The sequence below is a fragment of the Hylobates moloch genome, unplaced genomic scaffold, assembly GCF_009828535.3.
Source record: "Hylobates moloch isolate HMO894 unplaced genomic scaffold, HMol_V3 SCAFFOLD_216, whole genome shotgun sequence".
Classification (NCBI taxonomy): Eukaryota; Metazoa; Chordata; class Mammalia; order Primates; family Hylobatidae; genus Hylobates; species Hylobates moloch.
This window is the reverse complement of record NW_026652491.1, coordinates 1-12,083: the sequence shown is the minus strand read 5'-3', so window position 1 is coordinate 12,083 and position 12,083 is coordinate 1. Positions and strand designations below refer to the sequence as shown.

General features: G+C 38.5%; 1 protein-coding gene across 7 annotated transcripts in view; it reads right to left on the bottom strand.

Annotated features, from left to right (window-relative positions):
- LOC116464146 (probable cation-transporting ATPase 13A4) overlaps positions 1 to 12,024 on the bottom strand; it is a 31,831-nt gene extending 19,807 nt beyond the window's left edge. For 2 of the 7 annotated variants that reach the window (XM_058434988.1, XM_058434989.1), the window contains exons 1-4: positions 9,062 to 12,024; positions 6,661 to 6,854; positions 5,470 to 5,558; positions 1,790 to 1,870 (exon numbers count right to left, since the gene is read on the bottom strand). In XM_058434988.1, the coding sequence (XP_058290971.1) occupies positions 1,790 to 1,870; positions 5,470 to 5,558; positions 6,661 to 6,854; positions 9,062 to 9,123 (426 nt within the window). In that variant the 5' untranslated portion in view covers positions 9,124 to 12,024. Of the gene's footprint in view, positions 1 to 17; positions 1,180 to 1,255; positions 1,393 to 1,789; positions 1,871 to 5,469; positions 5,559 to 6,660; positions 6,855 to 9,061 lie in introns of those variants that run through there. The other 5 variants (XM_032147421.2, XM_032147420.2, XM_058434990.1 and 2 more) reach the window with 5 other exon arrangements.
- Between the last annotated feature and the right edge of the window lie 59 nt (positions 12,025 to 12,083).

The following is a 12,083-nucleotide window of genomic DNA, read 5'->3' as shown; positions in this document are numbered from 1 at the left end:
CTGAAAACAGATGTAAAGTCCAGCTCTGTGGAAGCTATCTGGGCACCATAATCACAAGCACAAACATGAAAGACCACATGGAAGGATAGTAGAACAGAAAGGTGAAAGCGTGTGGATTCCCAGTGACACTACTGAGTTACTAAGCCAGTCCTGAAGCCACCTACCTTCAATCTTCTTGAGTCAATAAACATCTTTATTATTTAAGCCACTGTTAGTTAAGTCATTACTTGGCCTACCTGATCCAGAGATCAGGAAAGATACATGAAGAGACTACGACAGCTGTGCTGTAGAGGATGGAATAGCACTTTAATACGCAGAAATGGAGGAAAGATACACCAGACAGAGGAAATCCTGTGATCATGAACAGGAATAAGATGTACACATTAGATTCTCCTTTAAAGGGCAAAGACCATCATTCTGCCATTGGGTCTGAGGACACCCGTGATAATGCTCTTTTATTAATCTGGTTGCTTTAGAGACCATATGGTTTAGCATATTGCTTCTCAAAGTGTGATCTCTGAACTAGTCACATTAAAATCCCCTGACAACCTGTTAGAAATGCTAACTTCTGCACTTCTTCTAGGCCTACTGAATCAGACACACTGCGGGTAGGGCTTGGCAATGTGTGTTTTAACAAGCCTCCTGGGTGATTCTGATGCCCACTCAAGTTTGAGAAGCTCTTGTTTAGCATATAGAGAGAAGGTCCAGTACTGAAATTCTATGTCCTGTTCTGCCACCAGCTCCTGTGCAGCCTTCACTCTGCATAGGAGTAAGCAGGAGGGCTCTTTAAGGTGCTGCCTGCACAATACTGCAGGGAAGTCAGGCTGTAGGTTCTCACAGCTCACCATGAACACTCCATTTGCTGGAACAATTCTAGTTCTGTAACTCAGAGCAGAAATAGAGACAGATGGAATTCTGCACCTCACCTCTCCTTTGTTCATAAATGCCTTTCCAGGGCACCCCTGCCTAACAACAGGCTTTGAAGAATGGAGATCGTGTCTGGTAGTACTGAGTGGGGAGAGCGTGCATCACGTGGAGAAGGCAAGCAGGAGCACAAGTTCATTTCACTGAGGAAATGGAGCACAGGGGAGCTGAAGAATAAAAGCTGGAAAGTGGAGCAAATGGAAGGAAGCTGGAGAATGAAAGCCAGAAAAGCTCACTATGAATGTCATTTCCCATCTGTAAGGCAAAAGTGATACGAGTTAAGTGAAAGAAGCCACACACAAAAGGTCACATATTGTATGGTTTCACTTACATGAAATGTCCAGAGAAGTCAAATCTACACAGTCAGAAAGTAGAATAGTGATTACCAAGGCCCAGGAGAAGGTGGAAGGGGCAATGAAGAGCAACGGCTAGTAGGTACAGGATTTCTTTAGCGATGATGAAAATGTTCTGCAATTAAGTAGTGTTAATGGTTGTACAACTCAGTGAGTGTACTAAAAACCACTGAATTGTGTACTTTAAAAGGGTGAATTTTATGGTGCGTGAATCACATCTCAATTTTAAAAAGTAAATTGTGTTGGGTCTTTATTTGGAAACTGTAGAAATGAATAGGACCTTAGAGATCATAATTCCATTCTCCCCCGCCCTACTTGACAGATGGGAAAACTAATGTCCTGCTTGGGACTCATCAGAGGAAGGCACCATTGCTTATACTGTGAAGGAAGGGAGCCCCTGCACTGCTGAGTCCATGTCAGCTAAAGTTGTTGTTTTCAGAGTCCCAAAGAAGTCCCCCTACACACATGCGTGCACACACACAAGACCAGCAGCCCAAGATCAGCACACTTACCTCGGCCACAAGGGACACAATGAAATTCAAGCTGAGCATGATGACAATGGAGACCCTCCACAGGATGGGAGTGCAGAGCAGCTGGAGGGAGATGATGAAGCACAGTTAGTCTGAAGACAGGCAGATGCTGGAAACATGTTCACACGTTCACAGTATACATTTTCATAGGTTATAAATCTCATATGTAATATATATGTGTGTATGTTATATAAATCTTATATATATAAAGAACTTCTATGCTTGTATGCACAGAAAAAGTACGGAAAGTTTAAACTCATGATGCTAATGATTTGGGGGTTATGAGTGTTGCTTTTCTTCTTTATCTTTTTTTTTTTTCTTGTGATGTGTGTGTTTCTCTATAATTTCTAAATTTCCTAAAACAACTTTGGTCATTTTGCGATTAGAAAAAAATAGTAAAATCACTTTTTGTTTGCTTGCTTTGTTTTGTTTTCAGAAGGGAGGCAGGAATGTGGCTTTATCCCCAGGAGGCCTGAGGGTACACATGTCAAACCTTCACAACTGGGCAGCATTGCCCTCTTCTCCCTGGTGTCACATCTCTCCCCAGCCAAGCCCTGCCTTTAGCACTGGCTCAGGGCTTCACCCTCAGGACTGTGCATCCAGCTGCACAGTGTGCCCTCACAAGGGCACTTGCCAAAGGAGCAAGTGGAGCTGAAATCAAGCTTGTCATGACCTGTCCCTTTGCCCATTTTCTCTGTGTCTTCCCCAACCCTTTCCAGGCACATGCCTGATATATACGTATGGTGAATGAGTGAATCAGTGGGTGAATTAATGAATGAAAAAGTGCCAAGGGCATCCCATTGTACCTGGCACTGACTTACGCATTGCCTCATACATTAGTGGGAGTAAAAACTGAAACAGTTCCATAGAGGACAGTGTTCTCAAAGTTAAAAATTCAAATCCACTTCTAGGAATTTATCTGAGAAATATACTTGTATATGGCTAAAATGATATATGCACAATAATATTTTTATTGCAGCTTTGTTTGCAATAATAAAAACTTGGAAACATCTTAAATGTCTATCAATGTGGGACTACATATGACGCATGGTATACAAATGACATATACATAATATGCATTTACATAAAATAAAATATTATATTAGCATTAAAAAGAATGAGGAAAATGTATGTACTGATATGGAACAATTAATACTGTTATATGACAGAAGCAAGGTGCAGGACAATGTATGTGTTGCAGCAGCCATGAAAATTTTCCACTCAGATCTTCTGCTGCTGGGAGGATAAATGGTGGATACCCCAACTGTAATGCTCAGAATCCACCACCACATCCACTGTAAAGCATATCTAAAGTCATAAGCTGCACATAGCCAAGAAATGAGGACAGCACATATTCTAATCAGACTCATTCTTACGAGACGTAGAAACTCCTGATGGGCAACTTTGGCCTGACTTTCTTAGAAGTGTACTGCAGTCTGAGATGCTACACATCCAGCCCTCCTTCTTCCCTCCCTTCTTTTTTGAGGATAAACCCACATCACAGTGTGATGCCTCTCCCCACTTCCTCTGGCTTTCTATTCCCTTACCCCCACCCCAGGAATTTCTTCCAATAAATCTCTTGCATAACTAAACTCAACTTGACATCTACATCTCAGAAGACCTGAACAAATATAATAGTTTTCTACTATTTATGTAAAAACGTGGAAGAAGAATGTACAAAATATGTCCCAAAGTGTGTAAAATAAACTGGTGTCATTGGTTACCTCCAGGGAGGGGAACTGATAACTGGGAATCTAAGATGGGATGGGGATTGTCACTATATGGCTTTTTAAACATTTGAATTGTGAACCAAATGAATATGTTCCCTATTTAAATAATTTATAAGTTTTTAAGTAAACAGTTTCTAGGTTGCAAAACAACATGATTCCATCCTTTTAAAAAAAACTAAAAATTAATCAACATGTTTATAATATATGAATTGTAAAAGAAGGAAGACTATAGTGAATAGTGTTATAATTTTCCTTGCCTGCACATTCTACATTTTCTAAAAAGAACATATATTTTTATGTAATAATAGGAAAAATAATTGTTTTAAAAGTGAACAATAATTCTTTGCAGAATCCTTTGCAGTCATGCTGGCAATGACCCTACCCAGGTTCTCTCCAAATTAGATATGTTCTCTATTTCGTTATACCAGAGGACCCAGTCTTTCCGTAAGAATCTTCTTCTATTAAAAAGTGACATTCGACTCATCACATCTCATCCTTAACTTCTGTAGGATTAAGTAGTTTTAACTGACTTAGAAGACCAGTGGGCAAAGCCTACTTATTTCCATGAATACTTAATTTAATTCACGAAGGCACTTAACAACAGTGGTAATTACACTGCTAACCACAGTAATGTAATTACAAAAATAAAAAGACTCATGCTAAATATATTAGTATGTCAAACTAAAGATGTTAGTTAGTATGCCAAATGTCACTGTGGGTTTGCGCAGGTGTTGCTGGTTGGGAACGCACTGTATGCTCTAAGTGCTTGTTTATATTTAGGAGTCTGATACGCAATGATCGGTCAGTTGTTCCTTTGTCATTTTTTGCCATTCTTTATGGAAGGCACTGGTAATACAAGGATGAATAAGATACACTGTTGGACCTCATGAAACTCATCTTTGAGATGGAGAGGCAACCAGATATACAAAGCACTCAATTAAAAGAGCTGTTTCTTTAGTCATCTCTTCAATATTGCATTTCTTGATCTGAAGATCATTTAGCCATGATTAAATTGTAATAAAAGTAGGATAGGTTAAGGGGATCAAAATATGTTTTTCCCTGGCTTGGATATGTAAAATTTTGGTATCTTGTGGGTTTTTATAGCTGTATCAATATTATAAAATATAAGAGAGTTTATGAGGAAAAGTATGGCTCTTGGAAAGTAAGTTTTACAGACACTAAGTATGAACACAGAAAACATTTTTAAAGCCGTAAAAAAATACATAAATATATGATAACCAAAAAAAAAGCTACAGGCAAAACAGTTTTAAACAACTTCAAAAAAAAGAAGCAATTAGGAAAAAATTCTCTCATATTTGAAAGAGAAAATATAGAAGAACATTATCTCATCTTATAGCAGATCTTTTAAAATAAAAATGTTTGGTCAGATGCGGTGGCTCAAGCCTGTAAGCCTAGCGCGTTGGGAGGCCAAGGCAGGAGGCTAGCTTGAGGCCAGGAGTTTGAGACCAGCCTGGGCAACATAGCAAGCCCTCATCTCTACAAAAATTGTTTTAAAAAAATTAGCTGGGCATCATGGCACACTTCTACAGTCCTAGCTACTCGGGAGGCTGAAGTGGGAGAATTGCTTGAGCTCAGAAGTTTGAGGCTATAGTGAGCTACGATTGCACCATGGCACTCCAGACTGGGCAAAAAAGTGAGATCCTGTCTCTTAAATAATAAGAGGAAAATAAAATTAAAGTATTCAATACTTAAAGGCTATCTTTAGTCTCATGAAATCAAAACTGGGTAGAATTTTATTTCTTGACCAGTTTAAATAAAAACATAGATAAATTTAACTTTTTTTTTTAGCTCTGCCATCCCAAAAGAATAATTTGTGCCAAAAATCATGTCAATTGAAATTGTGATCTGCTTTTTAAAGTTAAACTGTTACATAACTGTAAAGCATCATCATATCCCAAAGATTAGACTTACATCCAAACGTCTATATAATTCTGGTATATCAGCAAATAGAATGAATAGACACACACCAAGCTGTGTTATCAGCACAAGGACAAATATATCTGAGGAAACAAGAACACAAGGTATTATTTTGATAAATCAGAGTGAAAAATGTCACATATATTGACAGATGTATTCTAGATTAACACTGATTTAATTTACTTGATTTCTACATCCAAATACTAGATGGAAAGTATTCATTTCTAAGCAATGGGTCTTACTTCTATAATTTCTATGCACGTCCTTGAAGCAAGTGAAAATTTTCACATGCACATTTTAAGTTTCAATTAATAATGGTAGTAGATCTACATAGGGTAACATTGACAAAATACGTGTTCAATAAATGCCTTGAAGACATCCAAGTATCTGAGTCACTTTAATGCAAATTATCTGCCTCAAATCATTTTCTGGTAAAAAGGAAGCCTGTCAATGAACCAATTTTTAAATTGGTATCATATAGAGGTATTTAGCTGCTTCCTCATCCCAGGAAGAAGAAAAGCTAAATAATTTTCTCTGAACAAATAAATTTTTACGAAAATATTCACAAAGGAACTCAATTTGGGCTTTGAATTTTTTCAATAAGAAGAGTAGTGATGATATACAAATAAATGTCTCAAAGATTAAACAGGTCACTCATTTCTCATCCAAACATACCTTCCCACTCCAGAATGTAAGGAAGTAGGAGGGAAGTACTATGGCCGAGAGCCTCCATAACCCTCTCTAGTCAGGTTCCTCCAGGCTGGACCCACTAGCAGCCTGCCACCAACAATGCCACCCTGACTATTGCCTTCATGGCAAGAGACAGGATCCACTTGAGTTCTGTTACGCTTCTCTCCATTGTTTCCAGGGTGAATTCTGACAAGTACTGACAAGTAGAGAAATAAATTGGTCTTTTCAATTTGGAGTGATCCCAAGAAAGACACCCAGAGGCAAACTTCTGGTGAAGGAAAGGGAGAAAGAAGCCCTAGTAGTTAATGTAGCTTTGAAGGAAAGAGCAAAGAACCATGAAAATGAGGCTGCAAGATGTGATTTGCAGAGCCCTAGAGTGGAAGTCAAGAGATGCTAGATAAGAATCAACTCTACAGCTGTTCCCTAAGTGACCTGGACATGTCTGTTCTACTCTCTGATGACTTCTCACCTCGGATCCAGTACAGTTCTACTCACAGTTTGTATAAGTTGGCTGTCTAAATGGTTTTCCTTTAGAGAACACAACAGCCACAATGATACAGTTGATTGTTCCCAAGAACCAGATTGTAGTGTTCTCAAAACTTGTGAAGGCACTACTACTTTCCATTTTTTCTGGAGCAGTTGGAGACATGGTTAACTCTGAGATGCTTTCATTTTGTACTGTGCAGGCACTAAGAGGGAAAACCAAAGAAGCTAATGAAGTAAGATGACAAGGCTTTATGGAGCATTTGTATCCAGAAGATTCCATACCAAACAGTGTCCAGAGCAGGCACTCAATGCTTCTATAATTGCCTGTGCTTTGGAAAACACACACACACACACACACACACACACACACACACTGAAAAATAGGGAAAAAAACAACAAACACAGATAGACCCATATTTTGGATACATTGAGAGAGACAGAGAGAGACAGAGAGAGAGAGAGAGATTCAGCCAACTACGTATTCAACAAATTATGCACATTCATTAAGGCTATATGGGAAAGAGATTGGTAAATCACGATTCCTCCCTCAAGTGGCATAATATCTCTGATAATTTGGCCGAGTGTGGTGGCTCACACCTGTAATCCCTAGGAGGCCGAGGTGGGTGGTTCACTTGAGGCCAGAAGTTTGAGACCAGCCTGGACAACATGGTGAAACACCATCTCTACTAAAAATACAAAAAAATTAGCCACACATGGCAACATGTGCCTATAATCTCAGCTAGTGGGGAGGCTGAGGCAGGATAATTGCTTGAACCCAGAGGCAGAGGTTGCAGTGAGCCTAGAACACACCACTGCACTCCACCTTGGGCAACAGAGAGAGACTCCATCTCTATAACAGCAGCAACAACAACTGTTGCAGGAAATCAGGGACCTCGAATGGTGGGACTGGCTGGAGCTGTGGCAGAGGAACATAAATTGTGAAGATTTCATTTTAATATGGACATATATCAGTTCCCAAAATTAATACTTTTATAATTTCTTATGCCTGTCTTTACTGCAGTCTCTAAACATAAATTGTGAAGATTTCATGGACATTTATCAGTTCCCAAATAATACTCTTATAATTTCTTATGCCTGTTTTACTTTAATCTCTTAATCCTGTTATCTTCGTAAGCTGAGAATGTACATCACCTCAGGACCACTATTGTACAAATTGATTGTAAAACATGTGTGTTTGAACAATATGAAATCAGTGCACCTTGAAAAAGAACAGAATAACAGCAATTTTAGGGAACAAGGGAAGACAACCATAAGGTCTGACTGCCTACAGGGTCGGGCAGAATAGAGCCATGTTTTTCTTCTTGCAGAGAGCCTATAAATGGACACGCAAGTAGGGAAGATATCGTTGAATTCTTTTCCTAGCAAGGAATATTAATAATTAATACCCTGGGGAGAAGGAATGCATTCCTGGGGGGAGGTCTACAAATGGCTGCTCTGGGAGTGTCTGTCTTATGCGGTTGAGATAAGGACTGAAATACACCCCGATCTCCTGCAGTACCCTCAGGCTTATTAGGGTGGGGAAAAAACCCCACCCTGGTGAATTTGGGGTCAGACAGGTTCTCTGCTCTTGAACCCTGTTTTCTGTTGCTTAAGATGTTTATCAAGACAATACATGCACAGCTGAACATAGACTCTTATCAGGAGCTTTTGATTTCACCCTTTGCCTTATGATCTTTGCTTTACCCTTTGCCTTGTGATCTTTATTGGCCTCAGAAGCATGTGATCTTTGTGACCTACTCCCTGTTCACACACCCCCTCCCCTTTTGGAGTCCTTAATAAAAACCTGCTGGTTTTGCAGCTCAGGTGGGCATCACGGTCCTACCGATATGTGATGTCACCCCGGAGGCCCAGCTGCAAAATTCCTCTCTTTGTACTCTTTCTCTTTATTTCTCAGCCGGCAGACACTTAGGGAAATTAGAAAGAACCTATGTTGAAATATTGGGGGCAGGTTCCCCCGATAAACAACAACAACAAATCTCTGATAATTTGTAAGTGAGCTGAATATATAACTTAAATAACAAGGATAGTTTTGAAGGTGAAAAGGAAAGATGTTAATAATTTCACTGGGACATCACTTAATTTAAACTGGGCTACTTAAACTGGGGCTGCTCAGGCAAACTATAATCCATGGCCACCCTAGATATCAAAGATGGTCATAGATCATTATCATATAAGACAGACAAAGATAAGTGCTAATGAATGAAAGACACATTCATTAGCATTAAATTGTACTACAGAGAAGAAATAATCACTGAAAATTTGCCCAAGGGACTTTAAAAAGCCAAAACTTTTGGCAGAATGAAGACCCGTTTGCCTCCCATCATATTGGCCAGAGGATGTTTGATAGAAATTAGAATGTGAGAAGCAGAAGTTGAGACTGTACTCATACCTGTGTATCTCCACGGAATACCAAGGCTGCCTCTGAACCAGGATGAAGCCTGCAATATGCATGGCCAGGCTGAGAAGAATGTTGAAAATCACAGAGAGTAGCAGAGGTGGAGAGATCAGCCGTCCTGCAGGTCTGAAAGGCACCAGCTTAGGGTAGGCACCATTCAGATTCACTATAAAATAAATTCAAATTTGATATTTATGAGAGCGGGAAAATGTATTCTTGATCAGAAGAATGGTGTAAGTTCATTGGCCCATATATTTGAGGAAATGGACAACTGGAGTACATCACAAACTGAGGGAATAAAACAATTAATGAACTCAAATTCAAGTCATGTAAAGAATTCTTAAAAGAGCAGATAGAGCCACAAGATGTCATTTTTGGCCTAATAAATAGGGAAAAACTATTAAATTACAGGGAAGGGAGGGATGAAATATACTCTCTCATATACTGCTTGTGGGAAAATAAATTGATGCAAACCTTCTGCAGGGCAATTTGGCAATAAATGTGAAGAGACTGAAAAATGTTCATAACCTTTGACTTAGTTATTCTACTTTTGGAAATTTATCCTAAGCTAAAAAAGTTAATCAGAGATGTGAAAAAATGTTCATTACGGCATCATTCACAATAAGTTATGGTACATCTATACAATGGAACAACATGTAGTCACTAAAAAGCAATGCTTTAAAACAGTTAATGACAAATAATAGGTGATATCCAGCAAAATGGTGAAGTAGGCAGCTCCAAGTTCCCACATCTCCACAGAAATATCAAAATACAAGCAGAAACTGTCAGAAATCTGAAAATCTGAACAACAGAAAAGTTTACTGCAACCAAGTGAACATTGAATCAAGAAAAAGACAACTTTAGGATCACAGGAAAGTTTTGTGGCATTTCTACTTGCACTTGATCCAACCCCTGCTCAGGTTAGTGACAATCCTGAAGACAGCCTGCATTCCCAGCGGGAGCCCCTGGTCTCTGGTTACAAAAGGATCATAGCAGGCCTTATTTACAAATTGTTACATATGTCTGTTCCAACCTGTCTGGGAACTACCTGAAGGATTGATGCAGGCACTCATCTCTGTTCCACCTAACACAGAACTCACTCTGGGCAGAAAAGCTGTGCACATTGCTTGAAAACATTATTAGGCTAACAAATGCAGTTGCCTAGGGCAAAAAAATTACAGTTGATACATAAAATAACCATCTAAAGCCTGGAAGAAAAGCTAAGGGAATTTCCTTGGAGGAATTAGGGCAGTCTAAAGCATCTGTGTATGCTGGGAAATGTAGAATGCTATGTAAATGCCCAGGGCAAAAGCTATGTGCATCCCAGGGCATAGAACATGCTCAGTAAAGACCAGAGAAGACCCAAAGCCTTCAGCTTTGGATTATCTCCAGACTCAGTGTAAGCCTGGCTAAGTGTTGAATAAGTACTCCAGCACAGAAATAATCTGTAAGGACTGGAGAAGGTTTTGTTTGTTTGTTTTTTCACTCCTAGAGGTCAAGTAAATCTCTATCAAAACATTAGCTGAACAAAAGCTGAAGGAACAGAGACATATGCGATCTCACATGAAAACTAGTACAGTCTTTCCAAAAAAAGCTTTGGAAAGTCACTAAACAAATGGACTATTACAGCCTTCAACAAAGAGTAAAACAAAAAATTCAAACCCTAAAATAGGAAAAGAATCTAATTTTCAGAGTTAGAGCATTATAATATTCAACAGAACAAAATAAATGGACAGAATTTGTCCCTGAGGCAGCACAGATATTAGACTTATTAGGTAAAGACTTTAAAACAACTATCTTAAATATGCTGAAATAACTAAGGGAAACCACAGGCAAAGAGCTAAAGGAAATTAAGAAAACAATGTATGATCAAAATGAGAATGTCAGTAGAGAGATAAAAATTATAAAAAGGAGTCAAAAGAAATTCTGAAGCTGAAAAGTACTGTAAGTTAAGTGAAAAATTTATTAAGTGGGTTCAACAGCAAACTTGAGCAGGCAGAAGAAAGAATCAGTGAACTTGAAGGTAGGACAGTTGAAAATATCCAACCTGAGGAACAGAAAAAAAATAATAAAGAAAAATGAACAGAGCCTAAGGGGCATGTATAACACAAACAAGCAGACCAACATGTACATTGTGGGAGTATCAGAAGGAGAGAAGAGAAAGAGACAAAAAGAATATTTGAAGAAATAATGGCAGAAAACTTCCCAAATTTGATGAAAGGCATAAATCTGCATATCCAAGAAGTACAAGTAATTACAATAGGTCAAACCCAATGAGATTCACATCAAGACATCATATTTGAGCTATTAAAAAACAAAACAAAACAAAGACAAAGAATCTTGAAAGCAATGAGGGAGAAGTGACACATCACCTATGAAGGATCTTCAGTAAGATTAGCAGCCAATTTCTCATCAGAAACCATGGAAGCCAGAAGTCAAGGGATAACATTTAAGATGCTGCAAGAAAAAGAAAGAACTACTGACTAAGAATTGTATACCTGTCCTTCAAAAATCGAGGGAGAAATTAAGACATCCCAGATAAACAAAAGCTGAAAGAGTTTGTTACCAGTAACCCTACCCTAAAAGAAATGCTAAAGGGCTCAGATTGAAATGAAAGAATACAAGATAGCTACTCAAACACTTATGTAGAAATAATGATGTCTAGTAAAGGTAACTATATCAGCTATCAGCAAGTATAAATGCTGATATCTGTGTATTTTTGGTTTGCAATTTCACTTTATATATCCATGTTATTTAGTACACAATGGAAAAAGATGTTACATCTATGCAAATGGTAATCAAAAGAGAGGAAGATTGGCTATACTTATGTCAGATAAAGTAGACTTCAAGTCAAAAACTGTCACAAGAGACAATGCACCCAACATTGAAGCATGTAAATATATAAAGCAAATGTTAATGAGCACAAAAGGAGAAATAGCAAGACGATAATAGTAGGGGACTTCAATAACCCACTTTCAACAAGAGACAGATCAACTAGACATAAAATTAGAAAATA